This window comes from Orycteropus afer, unplaced genomic scaffold (assembly GCF_000298275.1).
Source record: "Orycteropus afer afer isolate SDZICR_OR568_19922 unplaced genomic scaffold, OryAfe1.0 scaffold00139, whole genome shotgun sequence".
Lineage (NCBI taxonomy): Eukaryota > Metazoa > Chordata > Mammalia > Tubulidentata > Orycteropodidae > Orycteropus > Orycteropus afer.
In genome coordinates this window covers 1612095-1636202 of record NW_006921726.1, presented here as the reverse complement: position 1 = coordinate 1636202, position 24108 = coordinate 1612095, and the positions used below count along the sequence as shown (strand labels likewise).

The following is a 24108-nucleotide window of genomic DNA, read 5'->3' as shown; positions in this document are numbered from 1 at the left end:
CAAGATTATCTTCTGTGTCTGTGTTAATTGGTTTCCCTTTTCTTTGTTGAAGAGGGTCTGTGCAATCCTTCTGCCTAGTCCGCCATCTTGCCCCGCCTCTAGGACTCTGTCTTTCCTCGCTTCTGAGATATGCTGTACTATTATTTCTTAGAATATAGCATCTTACCTTTGGCTCTTGGACATTGGAACTTTTTATTCTAGCTCTGTTTTTAACTTTTCTTCTGTAGGCTTTATATCTCTCTGTTTTACAGTGTTCTGAGAATGTGTCAATTTTTTCTTAGATTTCATTTATGCTTCAAATGTGTCTATTCTACTATTGTTTAATTTCAGTGATTAAAATTTTAATTTTTTTCTCTCTATTTGAGTCTTTTGGAGGATATTCACATGTCTTATTTCATTAAGAAGAATCAGTACAAAGCTGTTTTCTGTGAAGTGGAGGTTAAACATATTCCAGATTTCTAGCTTCTCCAAGCTGCAGTATCACTCTTTTATCTCTGACATTGACCATTCTCCTTTCCCTCACCTTTCTTCCTCTCTCTCTGCTGATTTCAGTAATTTGCTGCATTGTCTCACAGATCTCATGAACTGTGTTTACAGTTACATGGTTTGTTAGCGAAGTAACAAGCTATAATAAGGGATCAAGATTAACTTGGAAATAACAGGCTACAACTCAGGATCAGTGTCAGGAAGAACACAGGCAAGATCTAGAAGGCTCTGCCAAGGTGAATAGATTATCCCTCCCTTCTTTACTGCAGGGCAGCTCTTTGTTTGCAGTGTATGCCCACTGTCAGCTCAGCAAGCCCCCTCAGTACAGGCCTCCTCTGGGCACATCTCCTTTTGTCTTGCATGCACCACTTTTGCCCATGCTTTTGGTCATGTAGTTTCCTTTTTCTATATCTTGCTTCTGCTCTTCAGTAGTACAGTCCATTACCCATATTACAACACATTTTGTTCCCCTGGCAAACCTACTGGAAGGTGCTCAGTTCAGGTGTTATCTGTCTCTCTCTGTTTGTCTTTTCTCCTTGCCTCTAACCATCTGTGGAATTGACTGCTTATGTGAGCATTTTGCACAGTTCTATTGTGTAGATTTTTAAGCCATTATTTGCATTATAACTGACCAATCCCCTTGCTGGACTGCAAAAGGCTTTATCTGTTTGCATAATAACTGACATTTTCTGCTGGCAAGGGGTGGCTTCTTGCCTGGGCAAAAAACGTAACAAACTTATCCAAACATCTAGGGCAACTGTAACAACTCCTCAGGGTTTAGGGGAAAAATTTCCAAAGCTGTCTCTTTTTTTTCTTTTTCCTTTTCCCACAGCGTCAAGGGAAAAGACTACATAAAAAACTCATTTCACCACAATATTATTAATACTTACACTTTTTTCCCCCTTAATTTTAATTACTCTTTCATTTTTATTTATTTAGGGTGTAAATTCTTTATTTTTTGAAGAATTTTGGCTTTTCTTAAAAAAAAGTTTTGTCTTAAATGTTTTGTTTTGCTTAGTTATGCTTTTAATTTTATATCTGAGACTTCTCCTTAAACTCTCTGAATTATAGAGAGGAATTTGTATTGCTTATAGAGAAGGGCTCTGGACCTATTCTACCATATGTTCTAGCCAGACAATTCAATTTATCAGTATATGACTCTTTCCTTTTTTAAACTAGTATTTTTTTTCCTTGTAAATAAACAGCAAAACATACACCAGTTTAACCTTTTCTACACGTGAAATTTAGTGACGTTGATTACGTTCTTTGAGTTGTGCAGCCATTCTCAGTCTTCTTTTTCTGAATTGTTCTTCCCTTTGTTAATGTAAACTCAGTTGCTCCTATGATTCCTATCTAATTTTTCATGTTGCTGTTGTCAGTTTGATCCCATATAGATTGTTCTTAAAAGAGCATAATGCTCGAGGCAGACTTTTTTTTTTTTTTACTAGTTAACTATTGCTTGGTTTTACAGTCAGGGATATTTTTAGTTTAAGGTTTAAAGGTGATGTGAGGATGATAATTGGGTGGTGGTTCATCTAGCTCCAGTGGCTCCAGAAAGTTCATGTGAATTTGAAGTTCTGTTGTACATTTTCTCCCTTTTGATCAGGATTCTTCTATGGAATCTTTGATCAAAATGTTCAGCAATGTTAGCTGGGCAACATCTGTTTCCTCTGGTCTCATGGCAAAGGAGGCAGTTGTTCATGGAAGCAATTAGCCCCACATAATCATATCCTCCTCCTATTCCTGATTGTCCTTCCTCTGTTGTTTTAGGTGAATAGGGACCAGTTGTGCCTTGGATGGCCACTCCAAACTTTTAAGACCCAGGTACTCACTACATTATAAAGTAGGAGGTAAACAGAAGCACTGACCACATTATTAGGCCAGTTAACTGGGATGTCCTATGTAACCATGACACTAAGTCTCCAAGGGAAAAAATCCCATGAGGTATTTGGTTGTATATAAGCCGCCTCAGCAGTTACTTTGTTGTTATAAATAAATCTATTACACAACTTTTGTCAGTTCAACTTTTTACAGGTATACAACCTATTGATAGCAGTTACAATAATTGGCATTGCAAGCCTACCCTTAATCAATACGATTTTCCATCACCATTTTCCACCCCTCCCCCTTCCCTTGGTAACCACTAATAAACTTTGGTTTCTATATATTTGCCTTTTCTTGCCTTTTTATATAAATGAGGTCATACAGCATTTGTCCTTTGGGATTGGCTTATTTTGTTCAGCATAATGTCTTAAAGCTCCATCCATACTGTAACATGTATCAAGACTTATTTCTTCTTCTGGCTGAGTAGTATTCCATTGTATGTATTTACCACATTTTGTTTATTCATTCATGTGTTAATGATAGTTCATAATTTTTTTAAAAAGCAGCTTTTATTGAGATAGAATTCATATAACGTGAAGTTCACCATTTTAAAGTATGCTCCAGTGGCTTTTAGTATATTTATCATGTTGTACAACTATCACCATTTTCTAATTCTAGAACATTTCTCTAACCCCAAAAAGAAATCCTGTACCTTCTAGTAGTTAGTTCCCCTCACCCCAGTCCCCTGTAGACCACTAATTTACTTTCTGTTCCATGGATTTTTCTTATTTGGACATTTCATATAAATGGAATCATAAAGCGTGTACCCTTTCATTTCTGGCTTCTTTCACTTAGAGTAAATTTCATAGGCTCATCCAAATAGCATGCATCAGGTCTTCATTCCTTTTTATGACTGGATAAAATTTCATTAAAGAGCTTTGGTGATACAGGAGTTAATTGCTCAACTGCTAACTGAAAAGTTTGTAGTTTGAACCCGCCCAGCGACTCAACAAGAGAAAGACCTAGCAGTCTGTTTTCATAAAGGGAACAGCTCGGAAAATCCTATATTCTACTCTTTCACATGGGCTCACTGTGAGTTGGAATCAAGAAATGAGCTCTCAACAACGATATTCATTGTATGACTATACTGCGTTTTACATAACCATTCATCGGTTGATGGACATTTGGGTTATTTTCACCATTTGGTTATTATGAATACTGCTATGTGCATTCTTGTTCAGGTTTTTGTATGAGCATGTTTTCTCTTCTCTTGTATTTATACCTAGTAGTGGAATTGCTAGGTCATTTGGTAATTCTTTGTTAAACTGTCTGCTGTGATTGAGATAGGATAATTGATTTGTTTTGAAAAGAACTTCATGCAAAAACAAATCAAAAGAGAAGCAGAAAAACAAACATAAAAAAACTCATCTAGTAAGAGGGAAAAACTAGCAGTACAGTAGGTTGATTCTTTGGACTTCAGTTTCTTCATTTATAAATAATGATGGGTTTAGTTAAATTTCTCTGACCCCTTCCACCTCTCCTATTTTGAACTTAAGATTGGAATGCTTTTTAGGATTTAATATTAAGCACATGAGTTTGAAATTTTACTTATGTGAGAATAATGTAGATTGGAAATTGTTGTAATATGTTATTAGAGGAATAAAGCAAATACAGGTTGAACTTGAGTTTCCTTTTGAATTCTTTTGACTAATAGAAGGATGTTGATTACTTTAGGCTTGTATGGGTAAGAATTAGTTTATGAAGGACTGAAATCATCATTAACTTTTCTTTTTATATCTTGTGGCCCATAACTACCTTTATGCATTTATGCTTGATTTGATTTCATGCAGCTGTTCACTATTTGGTTAATAATTATAATCATTTTCATACTAGGAATTTGCAGTCCCTGATTATCGTTCTTCTCATCTTGAAGTTAGTCAAGCGTCACAGCTCTTGCAGCAGCAACAGCAACAACAACAGCTTCGTAGACGACCTTCCTTGCTTTCAGAATTTCACCCAGGTTCTGACAGGTAATTGAATTTCTTCTATATTTCCATCTAGGAGTATACTGATAAAGTATGTGTATACAGGTATGTGTGCATGTGCAAATACAATTTATAAATTGTTTTATTAACCAAGCTGTTAGTGGTGTTGATAGTATATATTTGAACTCTTTTATATTGATGTTTTGGAATAGTTATTACAGTAGTTAAAACTTTTAAAACTTCTTCTCTAAGTTCAGAGTTAATTTACATTGTGGAAAGTTAGATAGACCTCGGTTTAAAGCCTGGTCAGCTGGATGGCCTTGATCCTTGACTTGATTCTTTAGTGCTACTATAACAGAAATACCACAAGTGGATGGCTTTCATAAACAGGAATTTATTCTCTTGCAGTTCAGGATGCTACAAGTCCAAATTCAGAGTGCTGGCTCTAGAGGCTGGGAGAAGGCCCCTTTGGGCTTCAGCTCTTCCTCTTATTCCAGGCCCACTGAAGCTGGAGGCATATCTAATTTAGGCAGCTGTAGGCTACCGAGGCTGACAAACTCAAGATTAACAGGTAAAATGGCAGAAATCCCAAGATCAGCAGGCAACATGGCAGACCACTGGTTCAAGTCCTGGAACTGGAGCTGAAGCCTCGGTCAAAGGCAGAATTCAGATGTACCAAAAGCTAGAAACCTCTCTCAAAGCTTCTTCTCATATACTGGAAGCAGGCCATACCCTGAAGGCAACTACTGGTCTGCTCACAGCAGAGTCCACCATGGAGGTGATTACAGTTTCATTGTAAGGAATAGATATATTCATCTGCCCAGCTACTTATAGTCACATCCAGCCAAGTTTACACATAACATTAACTACCACAATCATATCATACAAACCATTGCTTTCAACTTGGGCTGTATAATAGAATGACTTGGGGAGCTTTTAAAAGTTGATGCCCACATCCCCTCTCAGGCAATTTAATCAGTCTCTGAGGTTGAGGCCTATTGTTAGTGTATGGCCAGACTTTCCCAAGTGATTCTCATTTAACTGATTTTAAACTCTTCAAGCTAAGATTCCTCCTGTATACTCCATATTTGAGGAAAAAATGGATGGGGAGGGTGGTAAATGGTTTATTTGGGAATCCCCATTCTGCCATCTTGGGTTTTCAGTGGCTGCAGGAAGGGCAGTCATGGTGTGCCATTTTCCAAGGTGGTGAGCCAGAGTCCTCAGGAGTATAATTATCAGTCTGGCTGGTAGAATGGGCCAATATTCTTAACAAAGGCTGTTGCCACCCCAACCAAGTTTTCCCCTCTCTTGCCAAACTACTCTGCTCCCCCATGTCATCGAAATGTATATAGAAAACCTTACCCAGTCCTCCATTTATAGTTCAAAGGAGAAGACAGACATATACCTGGCAAAGTAGAAAGGATCAAGGACTACCTGCTCACATGGTTCTACACTAAAGAGAAGTTTTAGACAATGTACCTGAGCAAGAGGGTATGGAATGACGTGAAAGAGGCACATATATTTTCCTGGAAAGGAATGTTAAAGAAAGGAACATAGTATGCCTACAATAAAGACCTCTGTGTAAAGAAACATAAACTTAAGAACATGCCCTAGGAGAGCTGTACATTACAAAAGATCTTAAAATAATGAATATTCAAAAACAAAATAAGACGACAACCAAATGAGATAAAATGAAAGATTAGAGATTCAAGTGACCCCCAAGGCCACTGTGATAGTTTAGGTTGTGTGTCAACTTGGCTACACCATGATTCTGAATGTTTAAGCAGCTATAGTGTGATTGTTTCCATGATGAGATCTGATATGAGGTAGTTACTTCCATAGTGGGATATACTGTGAGCAGACAGTTAAAAGGGAGTTTCTTTAGGGATGTGACCTGCTTCATATATACACACACACACACACACACACACATACATACCATACATACATACATATATATATGTATAGGACATTCTAGGAGAATGCTCAGACTTTCTGTTGGAAATGGATCCTGCATCTAGCTTATCATCCAGTTTTTAAAGGTGAACCAATGGCTTGTTGTATTGCCTGCTGATCTCAGATTTGTTGCCTTTGCAGCCTGTAAGCCATCAATCTGCCATTTTACCTGCCAATTTTGGATTCCTTATCTACTGAAGTCAGCAGCCTGCTATGTTGTGCTATACTGCCTACCAATCTTGGGTTTGTCAGCTCCTACAGCTGTGTGAGTCAGGGAAAGCCTTCAGCTTGTTGTTTGACCCACAAACTTGGGACTTGCCAGCCTCTATGGAAGCTCTGGTAGTGTAGTGCCTAAGGCACTTGATTGCTAACCAGAAGGCTGGTGGTTCAAACCCACCAGCCACTCCTCAGAAGGAAGATGGGGCAATCTACTTCTGTAGTGATACTGCCTCAGAAACCCAAGGAGGGGTCTATTTATTAGAATATGTCAACATTGTCTTTGTGTTCTACTTGCTTCATTTCTAGTACTTTAGTTTCCTTGCCCATTCTCTGCTTGCTAAAGTAGGATGTAGAACGTTTTCTTTATGGACTGTATTGTGCCAGTTGACCCTGATGTCCCCTGAGAGTATGGTCCTGAGCCCCTAAACTCAGCTACTAATTTCCTCAGCATTTTTGGTTATTGCTCCCTTTATGCTCTATTACATTCATGAATATATTTATAGCATATGTAAATACATGTGTAGAGATAGCCTCAGTCAAATTTGTATATATTTGTGGGTATAGTCCCATTCTCGTTCCTACTGCTGTTCAGTTTATGAATCTATCTATGTATCCACTTGTAGATTATTGTGATTACTGTTGTTCAGGATTGTATATGTAATAGTATTTACCACTGCTACCTTTTACTCTTTGTGCTTCTCCCAGCATCTTCCTTTGCCTTGAACATTTTTTGCTGACCTCTCCCTTTATTGCCTTCTCTTTCATCCAAGTGAATATATGTTTACCCATAACCCTCTAATTAGTGGTTTACCCTCCTTTTCCCTCCCATCCCTAGTAATCATCAGAGTATGTTTGTTTTTGTATGAAAACCTTTTTTTTCTTTTTTAATTGTCATTTGGGTGAAAGTTTACAGAGAAAATTAATTTTCCATACAGCATTTCATACATATTTTGTTTCATGACATCAACTGTAATTCCCCAGAATGTAACAGCTCTCTTCCCACTTCTCTGCCCATAATTACATCTTTACTGTGTCCATTCCCTCCCATGCACTTCATCCCTCCCCAAACTATCTCCTTGTGCAAACACTGCTCTTCCGTACTTCCATGATTTACTGATGGCTTCAAGGACTATATCTACCTGATGTAAATGTTTACCCCATATACATGTTTATTGTTTGTCTGGAAGCCACAGGAATGAGTTCAGTTCCAGACCTGAAGGGTGACTAGGGTCATAGTCTCAGGGGTCTTACCAGGCACTGTCAGACCAGCAAACCTGGTGTATGAGAACCTTTTTTTGATGTTTTATAATAGTTATCTCATACAATATTTGTCCTTTTGTGATTGACTAATTTCACTCAGCATAATGTTCTATAAATGTGCATGTTGTTGTTAGGTGCCATTGAATTGGTTTTAACTCATAGCAACCCTGTGTACAACAGAATGAAATGCTGCCCAGTCCTGCGCCATCTTCACAGTTGTTGCCATGCTTGAGTTCATCATCACAGCCATTGTCAATCCATTTTGTTGAGGGTCTTCCCCCTTTTCATTGACTTTACCAAGCATAATAGCCTTCTCCAGGGTCTGGAGTTTATCCTTTCTTTAATTCTAAACTGTAAAATGTAGGTATATTACAGTAAAAAAAACCATTTGATACTTTTACTTTGTTTTAAAGATGTTTTAAGATGGTATTAAGAAATGATGAAAATCAGTAAAATGTAGGAGAATTTAAGTTTAAAAGTTTACAGAATTTTCTTAGTATGAAAATCTGGTATTAGTTTTTAAAAGGTAAGTTCATTAATATAAATTGCGAATTTCGTGTTCAGCTCAACTAGGATTTCATCTATAAAATTGTATTTGTTTTCACAGAAATCTTGATTTTTTTTTTTTTTTATATTTTGTAAAATTTTATATGTATTGAATATGAGGAGTAGGAAGCAGTTTTGCCTTTTGTTTGTGGTTTCTGAGAGCTGGGCTACACCTGGGCGCCTAGTGCTAACTAAACCTCCTGAGGCATGTTATAATTTATCCTGGCTACATGGTGAGGCCAGTAAAAATCCTGAGCCCTGAGGCTCAGAGGAAGCTTCCTGGTTGGTAAGAGTAAGCATCTGCTCCTGAGAGGGTAGCTCATTCTCTTGGGACATGGAAGCTCAGCACTATGATTCCTCCCAGACCTTGCTCTATACAGCTTTTTATTTGTATCTTTTTTTGTTATATTAAAACTATTATCATAGCTATCTTATTTCTCATGAGCTCTGTGAGTTGTTCCAACAAATTATAGGACCCAAAAGAGTAGTGGGAGCTGAGTAGTGTGAAATGTAGGGAGTCATGTGGACTTCTGAATTTGTGGCTAGTACTCTGAGGGATTGAGGAAACCCCAGATTTGGAGCTGGCTGGTCTGAAATGGAGGGAGTGATATGGACTCTTGAGTTTGTGACTGATAATCTTCAGAACTAGCCCCAAGTGCCCAGGGATGAGAAAGAGCATGCACAGCTGTTGTCTAAACTGAACAAGGAATAGAAGCTAAGATTTCTACAGGATGCGGATGGTATGTGGAATGGGATTTGTTACCCACCACAAAATTTGGCATCAGAAGCAGGTGATCTTAACCGTCCTTGACTGGTTTGCACAATTTGCATAGCCATCAGTATTTACCTGAACCCTGTGCCCAAACTGAGTTACAGGCAGTCCCTGGGTTATGAATGTTTGACTTGACTTAACATACAAACCAATCCCCATAAAGCCTATTATTAAAAATTCCAGGTACATACAATAGTTTCTAAGAACAAATGGATGATATTTTGTGGTACATTCAAACATTATTATTATGGTATTATGTTAAAGATGTTTTACTGTATCTGGTAGTGTTTCTTTAATGTTTTTATGTATAGAAAGGTATGCTATATACTACATACTAAGACAAACATTTGACTAACTTACATTAGATATGAATCATATCTAACTGTTCAGACTTGCGTACAAACTTACCTAAAAATAGAATTGTTGTTGTTGTTGTTATGTGCCGTCGAGTCAGCCCTGACTCATAGCGACCCCTCCTTGGGTTTCCGAGGCAGTATCACTACGGAAGTAGGATTGCCCAACCTTCCCAGGGACTGCTTGTGTATATTTATTTATTTGTGTGTGAGCATTTTGTTTTTACACAAAGGATTGGCGGGCTGAAGTGAGAAATAAGCTGGTTTCTTGATGTAAGGAGGTCTTTCCACATGTAATGGTATTCTTAATTGCTTTGTACCCTGATTGACTAAGGTTCCCCTCTAGCACTGATAGCTTTGATAAATCTCACAGACAGAGTTGGTTTAGATAAATGTGATAATGGAAAGTTATACTTTTGTAGGTTGTGCTTTTAACAGAGAAACCTAGCTGAGGGGGCAACTGAGGACTGAAACCTAGTAGCTTGGGACTGCCTGCCAGGATCTGTGCACCAGAGAATTAATTGCATTTACTCATAGGTAAAGGAAGTTTTGAAATTTCACACAAAATCCTTGTGGCTAGCAGTGGGTCTGCTTCTGCATGCTGTTTGAGGGGCTTGGATTTAAACCTAATACCTGATGTTTGCTTTTGATAGATTACTTCTGGCTTTTCTGTGAAAGGTGACTTTGAGAGGGATAGAAAAAGAAAACATATAAGAGAAAAAGATGGGTATAAGAGAGGGAAGTGTGCTAGAGATGGAGAGGAAGGGACAGACTTGAATAATTTAGGAGATAAGAAAAGCAAGACCTGGCAATTGGCAAAGGTGAAGGAGATATGGACGAATCCTACATTTCTGGCTTATGTGGATGGATGTTGGTTCCATCAAATGCGACAGATTAAAAGTAGAGGAAGAAGAATAAGACAGTTTGAGCTTGGTATGGATTAAGTTTAGGGTTCCTATACAACATCTGGGGGAAGATATATCTACTGCTCTCGGGGAGAGTCTGGGCTAAAGATACACATTGGTAATGCTGGTCTAGAAGGTTTTGAAATTGAGAAGAACAGAAAGATGACCCTGGAGGTGCCCCAACATCTAAAGATACCTTGAGAGATAGAAGCCTGTAAAGGAGAGAAAGAAAGAGAAAGGAAAATGACTAAAATACTGGTCTTCAAACACTTTTATGCACAGCACAGAAGGGGAAGACCCTCAACAAAACGGATTGACACAGTGGCTGTAGTGATGGGCTCAAGCATGGTAATGACTGTGAGAATGGCACAGGACCGGGCACTGCTTTGTTCTGTTGTACGTAGGGTTGCTATGAGTTGGAACTGACTTGACGGCACCTGACAACAACAACAGCAACAGCATCCATCAAAATAATTTAAAAAAACTGTACTTCAACTTCTAAATCTCTAAGTTGACATGTAAATGTTTTTCATAGATGACAAGGATATAATTTATCATATTGAAAATAAAGCTAGAATACTCTTTTAAAAACTCTGATAGAATCCAAATACCTGTGGAAGGGAAAAAAAGATCTCAGATTCAAACATATTCTATGGAGACCCTTTTATTAGGTCTTAAACAGGACAAAGACAAAGCAAAGAGTCATCCAGATGAGAAAAACTGTCCTCATGAGGCCAATCGTGTCTGCTGACTCAGAGCTGTGGTTTTTATATATACCATAGAGAACAAAAGAAATCATAAGATCATGCTTGGTGAGTCAATCCATCATTGTCATAGGTGGGACTACAGAAGCATGAGATACCTACACGATTGCAGGTTAAAAATCTTACAGGATTGGTTCTAGGGGTTCAACCACTTGGCTACATGGTGGTCTGGACATGACTCATGACCATGCAGTCCTGAGTCATAGCCACAAGATGGCTACAAGATAACACTAGGACCCCTACTTTTAAATTAGAAAAGATGGCAGCTATTTTTGGTGAATCATTAAGGATATCCAGGCAGGTTCACTAGTTCTTTGTGTAAGACCAGTGGCAAACTACCCTTTCCTGGGCTTGCATGAGAGCTATATCTGTTTTCAACCATAGTTTTCTAAGGGCAAACTGCCCCTGCCATAGTTTGCCCAGACTTGTCCAAGCATAGCCATATCGCTGGTTTAATGGTCAGAAAGAACCCAAATACTGTCTGAACGTATCTCAAGAGGCTCAAAATGGAATTAGGGCTCCCTCTGTAGATAGCAGCCTTCCATAAACCAAGTGCTTCAGAATTTAAGCTCTACGGTACACCATAGTGATTTAATTCTCACCAACATCCATTTAAAACAATACGGCATACAAATAAACTTTTCTTTAATAGTCAGACCTTCATTATTACTCTTTTTTTCTCTAGAACTCATATATTCTTCTCTTTGCATAACGTTTATCTTAACATGGTATATTTTTATTGTTCAAAGTCTTTTTAATATTGTGCTCATGAGGAACCTGTACATAGAAAGAGGCTGTGGTTCAAACTACAGAGTGAGGGGATACTGCATGGATTAATATCAGAAAGGATATACATCAGAGTTGTATCCTTTTACCATACTTATTCAATCTGTATGCTGAACAAGTAATCCAAGAAGCTGGGCTCTATGAAGAAGAACATGGCATCAGGATTAGAGGAAGAGTCAGTAACAATCTGTGATATGCAGATGACACAATCTTGCTTGCTGAAAGTGAAGAAGACTTGAAGTGCTTACTGTAGATGATCAAAGACTACAGTCTTCAATATGGATTACACCTCAGCATAAAGAAATAAAAAATCCTTACAAGTGGACCGATAAGCAACATCATGATAAATGGAGAAAAGATTGAAGTTATCAGGGATTTCATTTTACTTGCAACCACAATCAGTCCCCATGGAAGCATCAGTCACAAAATCAGACATTGTATCGCACTGGACAGGTCTGTAGAAAAAGACCTCTTTAAAGTGTTAAGGAGCAAAGATGTCACTTTGAAGACTGTTGTTAGGTGCTATTGAGTTGGCTCTGATTCATAGAGACGTCTTGTACAAATTAAACACTGCCCAGTCTTGTGCCACCTTCACAATCATTGCTATACCTGAGCCCATTGTTGTAGCCACTGTGTTAATACATCTCGTTGTGGGTCTTCCCCTTTTCTGCTGACCCTCCCCTTTACCAAGCATAACACCCTTCTCCAGGGAATGGACCAAAGTAGGTGAGACAAAGTCTGGCCATTCTCGCTTCTAAGGAGCTTTCTGGCTGTACTTTTTGCAGGATAGATTTGTTCATTCTTCTGGCAGTCCATGGTACTTTGAGTATTCTTTGCTAGCACCACAACTTAAAAGCATCACCTCTTTTTAGGTCTTCCTTATTCATAGTCCAGCTTTCATGTGCATATGAAGCAATTGAAAATACCATGGTTTGGGTAAGGCACAACTTAGTCTTCAAAGAGACATCTTTGCTCTTCAGCACTTTAAGAAGGTCCTTTAAAGCAGATTTTCCCAGTGCAGTATGTCGTCTGATGTCTTGACTGCTGCTTTGGGTGTTGATTGTGAATCCAAGTAAAATGAAATCTTTGACAACTTCAGTCTTTTCTCCATTTATTGTGATGCTGCTTATTGGTCCAGTTGTGAGGATTTTCCTTTTCTTTATGTTGAGGTGTAATTCATACTGCAGACTGTAGTCTTTTATCAGTAAGTGCTTTTAGCAAGCAAGGTTGTGTCATCTGCATAGCAGAGGTTGTTAATGAGTCTTCCTCCAATCCTGATGCTACATTCTTCTTCATATAGTCCAGCGTCTCAGATTAGTTGTTGAACAGATTGAATAAGTGTGGTGAAAAGATACAACCCTGGTGCAAACCTTTCCTGATTTTAAACCATGCAGTGTCCCCTTGTTCTGTTTGAGTGACTACCTGTTCATCTATGTACAGGTTTCTCATGAGCACAATTTAGTGTTCTGGAATTCCTGTTCTTCTCAGTGTTATGTATAATTGTTATGATCCACGTAGTCAATTACTTTTGCTTAGTCAATAAAACACAAGTAAATATCTTTCTGCTATTCTTTGCTTTTAGCCAAGATCCATGTGACATCAGCAATGATATCCCTTGTTCCATAGCCTCTTCTGAATCCAGCTTGCATTTCTGGAAGTTCTTTGTCAGTATACTCCTGCAATTGTTTTTGAATTATTTTCAGCAAAATTTTACTTGCATGTGATATTAGTGATTTTGTTTGATAATTTCCCCATTTTGTGGGATCATCTTGGAATGGGTTCAAATAAGGATCTCTTCCAGGCAGTTGGCCAGGTAACTGTGTTCCATATTACTTTGTGTAGACAAATAAGGGCCTCCTGTGCTGGACCCGTTTGTTTAAACATCTCCGTGGGTATTCTGTCAATTCCTGGAGCCTTGTTTTTTGTCAATTCCTTCAGTGCAGCTTCAACTTCTTCCTTCAGTACCATTGGTTCTTGATCATATGCTACCTCCTGAAATAGTTGAATTCAGCCATTTCTTTTTTGTACAGTGACTCTGTATATTCTTTCCATCTTCTTTTGATGCTTTCTGCATCATCCAATATATTGCCCACAGAATCTTTCAATATTGCAACTTGGGGCTTGAAATTTTTTCTTGAATTCTTGCAGCTTAAGAAATGCCGAACATGGTCTTCCTGTGTGGTTTTCCAGGTCTTTGCACATTTCTTTATAATAATTAACTTTGTCTTCTTGAACTGTTCTTTGAAATCTGTTAAGCTCTTGTATCCTGTCATTTCTTCCATTTACTTTAGCTACTCTTTGTTCAATATCAAGTTTCAGAGTCTCTTCTGACATCCATTTTGGTCTTTTCTTCCTTTCTTGTCTTTTTGATGACCTTTTTGCTTTCTTCATGGATGATGTTCTTGATGTCATCCCACAGTTCATCTGGTTTTCAATCATTGATGTTCAGTGCATCAAATTTCTTCTTCAGATAATCTCTAAATTTAGGTGGGATATAATCAAGGTCATATTTTCATTCTTGTGGACTTGTTTTAATTGACTTCAGCTTGACTTTGAACTTGCATATGAGATGGTCTGTTCTGCAGTTAGCTCTTGGCCTTGTTTTGGCTGAAGACATTGAACTTCTCCATTGCCTCTTTCCACAGATGTCAATGTGATTCCTCTTTACTCCATCTGGCAAAGTCCATGTGTGTAACTACCATATATATTGTTGAAAAAAGGTATTTGCAATGAATAATTCGTTGGTCTTGCAAAATTCTATCATGTGATTTCTGGTGTCATTTCTATTACCAGTGCCATATTTTCCAGCTACCAGTGATTTTTCTTTATTTCCAGCTTTCACATTCTAATCACCACTAATAATCAGTATATCTTGATGGCATGGTTGGTCAATTTTGGACTGCAGAAATTGGTAAAAATCTTCAATTTCTTCATCTTTGGCTTTAATGATTAGTACATAAATTTGAATAATAGTAGTATCAGGTGATCTTCCATGTAGGTGTATGGATACTATCCTATCACTGATAGCATTGTGCTTCAGGATAGATCTTGAAACAGTCTTTGTAACAATGAATGTGATGCCATTACTTTTCAATTTGTCATTCCCAGCATAGTAGATTCAGAATGGCCAGTCCTGTCCATTTTAGCTCGCTAATGCCTAGGATATTGACCTTATGTGTTCCAGTTCATTTTTGACAACTTCCAATTTTTCTAGATTCATACTTCGTACAGTCCATGTTCTGATTATGAATAGATGTTTGCAGCTGTTCTTCCCATTTTGAGTCATGCCATATGAGCAAATAGAGGTCCCGACTTTACTCAATCCATGGCATTAAGGTCAACTCTACATCGAGGAGGCAACTCTTCCCCAATCGTATTTTGAGTGCCTTTCAACCTGAGGGATTCATGTTCTGGCACTATGTCAGATTGTGTGTTAGGGCTATTCCTAAAGTTTTCCAGTAATATATCAGACAGTTTTTCACTGCTATTCATGAGGTATCCACTGGCTAATTCTTTGAGAAGTGGATCGCCCTTTTCTTCTTTCCAGTCTGTCTTAGTCTGGAAGTGCCACTAAAACCTGTCCACCTTGGGTGACTCTGCTGGGATATGAAATACCTCCAGCCTCACAGCAACACACAAGCCACCATAGTACAACAAATTGATAGACAAGTGGTGGACTTTGAAGACTATGATGCACCTAACAGGAGGCAGTATCTTTTTAATCACCTCATATGCATGTGAAAGCTGGACAATGAATAAGGAAGACATAAGAGGACCTAAGAGGAGTTGATAGGAGCTCCGGTAGCATAGTGCCTAAGGCACTTGACTGCTAACCAGAAGGCTGGTGGTTCAAACCCACCAGCCACTCCTCGGAAGGAAGGTTGGGCATTCCTACTTCCGTAGTGATACTGCCTAGGAAACCCAAGGAGTGGTCACTGTGAGTCGGGACCGACTCAGTGGCAAATAACAACAACAACAACAAGAGGAGTTGATGCCTTTCATTTGTAGTGTTAGTGGAGAATAGTGAAGACATCATGGACTGCCAGAACAAGGAACTGATCTGTCCTGGAAGAAGGGCAGCCAAAATGTCCTTAGAAGCAAGAAGGGCCAAACTTTGTCTAACCTGCTTTGGTCATGTTGTTAGAAGAGACAACAGTCTCTTAGAGAGTCCTTAGAGAAAGATGCCATGCTTGGTAAAGTAGAGGATCAGTAAAAAAGGGGAAGACCCTCAATGAGATGGATTGACACAGTGGCTGCAACCATGAGTTTAAGCAAAGCAAGGATTTTGAGGATGGTGCAGGACCAGGCAGTGTTTCAATCTGTTCTACATAGGGTCTCTTTGAGTTGGACCTGACTTGATGACATGTAATAACAACAAATCGTACATCTTTAAAACAACAAAAATATATTTTAAAAAAAATTTGTGTCCCTAAGATGCTCTATTAAAAAAACACGAACAAAAACTTGTTCTGGATTGAAATATCATTATTATTTAATGATTGATTGATCAAGATAATCATTTAATAAAATGAGAAACAAATTTATTAAATATAAGCAAAATTTCATTATTGTACATCTTGTAATAAGATAGATGGGGCTTTTTAAAAATTTATTGTTAGAATGAGGCAGCATATATTTTATTTTTTATTTTTATTGATGAGTGCTGGGGAACTGTTTACAGAAACAATTTCTTCTGAGATAGAGGCCAAAAATCACATAACTAAGGAAAAATTTAAGTTAACAGCTTCCCTAGGTTCTTTAATTTTGTTGAAAGCTTGCAAAAGGATTTGATAATTATTTACTTTGTTTCTTTGGTGCTCTTGAGGTGTTTAGCTTGTAGGACTGTGCTCCTCTGCCTGTAAGATCCAGGAATGTGAGATATATTTTTTCATTGGAAAATGAGAGAAGACAATGTGGAAGGGGAAGTAAGGAAAGGAAAACTGAGAGACTCATTATCTCATAGGTCACAGTAAGAAAAATTGTAGATGGAGGTTAAGGATCTGCATGTTAATTGTTTTAAAATTCTCTGTGCAGCTATACCCTGTTGAAAATCTTTTTATATGCCGGAGTGAAGCCTGTTAGAATAACACAACCAGGAAAAATGTTAGTTGTCATCAAGTTGATTCTGATACATGGTGACCTATGTGTGCAGAGTAGAATTTCTCTATAGGATTTTCAAGACTGGAACCTTTCAGAAACAGATTACCAGGCCTGTACTGTGAGGTGCCTCTGGATATGTTCAAATTGCCAACCTTTTGGATAGTCGTTAAGTGCTTTAATTGTTTTAATCCAAGAGAGTGAAGAATTTTCAAGGAGGAAGGAGTAAGTAAAATATAAAATGTAGCAGATAGGGCCAGCATATATCTAAAAATATCCTTTGTTTTTGACTATTAGGACATTTTCATTGACCTTAGTGTCTTTTGAGCTATTTGAAGAGAGAATCATGGAGAATTAAGTCAGAGTACAATGGGTTGAATGACTGGGAAAAGAGTAACTGGTAAAAAAGAATGAATTACCTTTTCAAGTAATAGTAATGTTCTAATACAGTAAAATATGCAAGGGCTGGATCCTGTGTAAGGCAGACACCTGTTAGAGAAGGAAAACCTAAATATTCTTCCACTAAAAGGAGTGTTAGAGAAGTGGTTAGAAAAACCAGGCTTAGTGGTTGTATAGAGGCTAGTGGAACTCCTGAGACTATAGCCTTTAGTCACTATTCAGGCCTGGAACTGAACCATCCCTGTGTCTCAATTCAGCCAAACAATAAACAAGTCTATAAGTCTATAACACTAAGGAGGTACATACTCCTTAGAACAGTCAACCGTTTGAGATCAAAAGGGCAGCATTTGCTCAAAGACAAAGTTCAGATGCCAGGGAGGTTAGGAAAGGAGGAGGAATGGAAATGGGAAACACAGGGAGGAAATGGGATGAGTGATGTTACCTTGTGGGATTGTAGTCAATGACATGCAAAAAAATGTGTACCAATTGTTGAGTGGAAAACTGATTTGCTTTGTAAACCTTCATCCAAATCTCACGAAAAGTTTTTTAAAAAAGAAATGAAAGGTGATAAGACTGAACCCTGTCGAGATAGGACCCAGAAAAACAAAGCAGTCCCATAGAGATCTGGCTCTCACAGGTTTCACTGTATATAATTTTGTCCCTAAATTTGAACTCTTCTTTTTGTATCTGAGGCTAGTCTTTGTTCATCATGATTCCAAGAATTAACCTGTGTGATAGTTTTAAAAAGATAATGAAATTCTGTCTTGAATGAGATTTCAAATTTTTGGAGTATAATATTACAGACCTTATAGTTTATCTCATCATCTACTTTAACAGTGAAACACAGTGATTGTTTTCAAAAAAATGTTGCTTTTGGAGACATTAGTTTAAAGCATTGCCATAAATTAAAATGTTGCTTCTGTAAATACAAGAAAAAGAAAACTCACATCAATGAAGACCAATAAACAGTACTCTATTCAGGACCATTTCTTTTTTTTTTCTCTTTTTTTTTTTTTTTTTTAAGTTAATGCTTCAATTTTTTTTTTTTTTTTTAATTAGGATTTGGGTGAAGATTTACAGAGTAAATTCACTTTTCATACAGCAGTTCACATATACTTTGTCTCATGTCATTGACCAAAATTTACAATGCAGCAGCTCCCCTCCCACTTCCTCCCCATAGTTACCTCCTCCCAGTGTCCATCCCTTCATACTCTTCTGCACCCTGAGAGGCCCATTGTCTGCCAACCCTGTATATGATCTTGGATACACTCTTCATTTAGACATACATAATTGTTTAGCTTGTTCACCCATCTATCCGTCCCTATACCCATGTTTGCTTTCATTGACAACTCAGTATTGTATTTGCAAAGGGGTTCATATTTGTTGTTTGTACTGCCCATGTAACTCTCTCTGTCTTTCTCATCCTCAATGCTGCCATATTGGCAGGACCATTTCTTAAAATGTAAAGAAAGAAAAGACAGAATCCTGATCTCAAGATGCTTTCCTATTTGGGAAATCTAGACAATGTATCTACCACTCATCTGTTACTTTGTAGTACTATGGTGCCTTGGGAGCTCTGGTAGCACAGTGCCTAAGGCACTTGACCGCTAACCAGAAGGCTGGTGGTTCAAACCCACCAGCCACTCCTTGGAAGGAAGGTTGGGCAATCTACTTCCATAGAGATACTGCCATGGAAACCCAAGGAGGGGTCACTATGAGTTGGGTCTGACTCGATGGCACACAACAACAACAACACGACAGTGCCTTGTGTGGTGTTGTGATATCAGAAGATATGTCACCAGTATTGCACATATCACCAGGGTTCATTTCATGGACTAGTTTCAGGGGAGCTTACAGACTGAAACAGACTAAGTTGGAGGAGCTTGTGATGTACTTCTGAAGAATATTGGCCAGTGAGAATTGTATGAATAGCAGCAGAACATTGTCTGGTAAAGTGCTGGAAGATGAGCCTCTCAGGTTGGAAGGCACTGAAAGCACAACTTGGGAAGAAATGTTTCTTCAAAGTTGATTGAGTTGATTCCAACTCCTAGGGACCCTATAGGACAGAGCAGAACTACCCCATAGGGTTTCCAAGGTTGTAAATCTTTATTGAAGCAGTGTGCCTTATCTTTCTCCCACAGAGCAGCTGGTGGGTTCCAATCATTGACCTTTTGATTAGCAATCCAAAGCTTTAACCACAGTGTCATGAGAGCTCCTTCTGTAAAGTAGAGTTGGCCTTAATGATGCTGATGGAGTAAAGCTTTTGGGACCTTCATTTACTGCTGAAGCACAAACCAAAATGAGAAGAAACATCTGCAAACATTAATTCATAATTGGAATGTGAAAATGTAAGAAATATGAATTAGGAAAATTGGAGATGGTCACAAATGAAGTGGAATGCATAAAGATTGATACCCTCAGCATTAGTGAGCTGAAATGGGATCAAGATGCATTGATAATTACTGGCGATTAAAATGCTAATTTTATTTAAAAATTTTTATTGTGACTTGGGTGAAAGTTTATAGAGCAAATTCATTTTTCATACAGCAATTCATATACATTTTGTTTCATGAACTTGACTATAATCCTGCTTGAACAATTTCTCTCAGAAAGATTAGCACAAGGCCGGTCCCCATGAGGTGGAGGTTAAAGATGTCCCAAATGTTCAAACTACCGTATCACTCCATCATTTCAGACATTAACTCCTCCTTCTCCTCCTCCCAGTAATTTCCCCAGTCTTAGGGTTCTGTATTTCACTGTAACGCCTGACAGAATACACAGACACCCAAGGGTTCTTCTTACATAGTAATGGTGGAGGCTGGCAGGCTGGCGAGTCCCAGGTCCATGAGTAGGTCTGGAGGATCCTCCCAATTCTCGGGGTTTGATGAACCTCAATCTTCAGATCAGATGATGGCTGCTGTCCCAAATCCAGGGATGAGATGAGGATGAGCCAAGACACAAAACTGGAACAAGAGGAGGATGAATCTTCCCAGGTATACCTTCAAGGAAGCTAAGGGTGGTGATTGGAATTATACCCTCCAGCAAGGCAGGACTCGAGATACATTCCACCTGTGTTGCCCCAACAGAAATAACCTAAATCTCATCACAGAGTCCATTGCCAGTCATTGTAGGGAAAGACTACTACTACCAGCTGCCCAGCCAAGTTGATATCTGACCTTAACTACCACACTATCCCAAACAGGCATGGATAATGGGATTTACAAAACATTACAGAATGGAGGACAGTGGCTGGAAGGGCCACATCAAGCAATTCACTGCAAATCCCTACAGTGTAACAGCTCTCTTCCCACTTTCTCCTCATCTCTGTGTCCTTCTTTCCTATACATTCTACAACCTGAGCTATATCCCTGTGGAAATACTGCCCTTCTGTTCTCCTATGATTAATCGTTCTAAGGAGTGTATCTGCCTGGTGCAAATGTTTACCCTATATGCCTGTCTGTTGTTTGGCTGGAAACCACAGGAGTGAGGTCAATTCCAGGCTTGAAGGGTAAATAGGGACCATTGTCTTCGGGGCCTCACCAGGCTCTATCAGACCAGTAAGCCTGGTCATTTTTAAGATTTTGAGTTTTATTCCATATTGTTCTCCCACTCCATCCAGGATCTCCTGCACTGATCCTTTTCTGAGTGGTTGACGTAGTAGCCAGGCACCATCTAGTTCTTCTGGTCTCCTGGTTGTATCGGCTGAGGTTCACATGGTCCTCTAGTCCCTTGGACTAACTGTTTCCATCCATCTTTTGTTTTCTTCATTTTTCTTTGCTTTGGACAAGGAGAGACCAATTGTTGCATCTAAATGGCCCCTTGCAAGCTTTTAAGACCCCAGTTGCTACTCACCATAGTAGGATGTAGAGCAGTGTTTTTGTATAATGTGTTATACCACTGAGCTTAATGTCTCCTGTGACCATGGTCCCAAGTCCACAGGTACAACAACTTGGTCTATCAGGGTGGTTGCCTGTGCCTAAGAAGTTATCAAAACTTTGCCTCCTGTTAGTTCTATTTGTGTGGACATTCTTATAGCACATACAAATATATATGTAGAAATATCATCTGGGTATTGGCATTTTGAATCTGATAATCATATGATTTACTATGCTGGGAATGACAAATTGAAGAGGAATGAGATCACATTCTTCATCACAAAGAACATTTTAAGATCTATTCTGAAGTACAGTGCTGTCAGTGATAGGATAATACCCATACGCCTACAGGGAGGACTAGATAATACTACTACTATTCAAATTTATGCACCAACCACTAAAGCCAGTGATGAAGAAATTGAAGATTTCTACCAACTTCTGCAATCTGAAACTGACCGAACATGGGATCAAGATGCATTGATAATTACTGGCGATTAAAATGCTAATGTTGTAAACAAAGATGAGTTGATTTGACTACTAGTGACCCCTCCTTGGATTTCCGAGGCTGTATTTCTAGGGAAGTAGATTGCCCAATCTTCCTTCCGAGGAGTGGCTAGTGGGTTTGAACTGCCAGCCTTCTGATTAGCAGTCAGATGCCTTAGGCACTATGCCACCAGAACTCCTAAAAGAAGCATTGGTAGTAGGAAAATAGAGTCTTGGTAAAAGAAATGATGGTGGAGATCTCGTGATAGAATTTTGCAAGACCAACAATTTATTCATTGCAAATAACTTTTTTCAACAACATAAATGGTAACTTACAAGTGAACCTTGCCAGATAGAAGACCCAGGAATCAAATTGACTACATCTGTGGAAAGAGATGATGGAGAAGATTAATTATCATCAGTTAGAACAAGGCTGAGGCTAACTGTGGAATACACCACCGGTTGCTCAAGAAATGGAAGAAAATTTAAACAAGTCCACAAGACCCAAAATAAGACCTTTAGCATATCTCACTTGAAGTTAGAGACCATCTGGCAAAATAGATTTGGCACGTCGAACACTGGTGACCTGACACCAGACGAGTTGTAGATGACATTAAGAACATCATACATGAAGAAAGCAAAAGGTTATTAAAAAGACAGAAATGGAAGAAAAGACCAAAATGGATGTCAGAATAGATTCTGAAACTTGCTTTGAAATAGGGTGTAGATGAAGCTAAAGGAAGAAATGATGAAATAAAACAGCTGAACAAAAGATTTCAAATTCCAGCTTGAGAAGAGAAAGTACAGTATTATAATGAAATGTGCAAAGACCTGGAGTTAGAAAACCAAAGGGGAAGAGCAAACTTAGCATTTCTCAAGCTGAAAGAACTGAAGAAAAATTTTAAGTTCAAGTTGCAGTATTCAAGGATTGTATGGGCAAAATGTTGAACAGGGCAGGAAGCATCAAAAGAAGATGGTGGGAAAACACAGAGAGAGTCACTGTACCAGAAAGAATTGGTTGATGTTCAGCAATTTCATGAGGTATTGAAGGAAGTCCAAACTGCAGTGAAGGCATTGGTGGAAAACAAGGCAGCAGAAATTGATGGAATACTAATAGAAATGTTTCAACATAGATGTTGCAACACTAGAAGCCTTCCCTTGTTTATGCCAAGAAATTTGGAAGATAGCTACCTGACCAACTGACCGGAAGAGACCTATTCTTATTGCCATTCCAAAGAAGAGTGATCCATTGGAATGTGGAAATAATTGAACAGTATCATTAATATCACATGAAGTAAAAGTTTGCTGAAGATAATTCAAGATACATTATTACAGCAGTATATTGAAGGGGAACTGCCTGAAATTCAAACTGGATTCAGAAGAGGACATGGAATGAGTGATATCATTGCTGATGTCAGATGGATCTTGGCTAAAAACAGAAAATACCAGAAGGATGTTTACCTGTATTTTATTTACCCTACAAAGGGATTTGATTGTGTGGACCATAACAAATTATGGATAGCATTATGAAGAATGGGTATTGCAGAACACTTAATTGTGCTCATGCTGAAATTGTGCATAGACCAAGAGGAAGTCATTCTCACAGAATAAGAAAATACTGTGTGATTTAAAATCAAGAAAGATATGCAGCAGAATTGTATCCTTTCACCATACTTACTCATCTGTATGCTGAGCAAATAATATAAGAAATTGGATTATTACCATATCAGGAGTAGAGGAAGACTCATTAACAGCCTGCAATATGCAGATGACACAACCTTCCTTTCTGAAAGTGAAGAAGACTTGTAGCACTTACTGACGAAGATAGGTCTCCAACAGCAGGACAAACTTGTCTGTCGGTTTGTCCTACTGTGGTGACATGTAGATGTGAGTTTTCAGGCTGAGCCTCTGGTGTTTAAAACCCAGAGAAATGCACCTGGTGCACAGGTAACAGCCCAGCTTATAGACTGAGACAGACTAGGAAGAAGGAAGAGGCCATCCACTTCTGAAAGAATTGGCTGGGGAAAACCTTATGAATAGCAAAGAAACACTGGTACATTACCATGCACCTTTAGGAATAGTCCATTTAGGCTAAAAGGCTCTCAAAATAGGACAGGGAAAGAGTTGCAACATCTGAGTAAACCCAGCCTTATTCATATGGAAAAGAGAAAGCTTTCGAGACCTACATTTGCTAATGTGGCACCACTCAAATTGAAGAGAAACAGCCACAGACATCCATTAATCATCTGAACATGGAATGTACGAACTATGAATCCAGGAAAATTGGAAGTTGTCAAAAAGGAAATGGAACGCATAAAGATTGATCTCCTCGGCATTAGTGAGCTGAAATGGACTGGTTTTGACCATTTTGAATCAGACAACCATATGATCTACTATG

The 24108-nt window shown here is 38.5% G+C and overlaps 1 protein-coding gene across 1 annotated transcript in view; it reads left to right on the top strand.

Annotated features, from left to right (window-relative positions):
* NCOR1 (nuclear receptor corepressor 1) overlaps positions 1–24108 on the top strand; it is a 308055-nt gene that overhangs the window by 20746 nt on the left and 263201 nt on the right. Inside the window, exon 2 of the mRNA XM_042781622.1 lies at positions 4204–4340. Coding sequence (XP_042637556.1) covers positions 4204–4340 — 137 coding nt within the window. The remainder of the gene's footprint in view (positions 1–4203; positions 4341–24108) is intronic.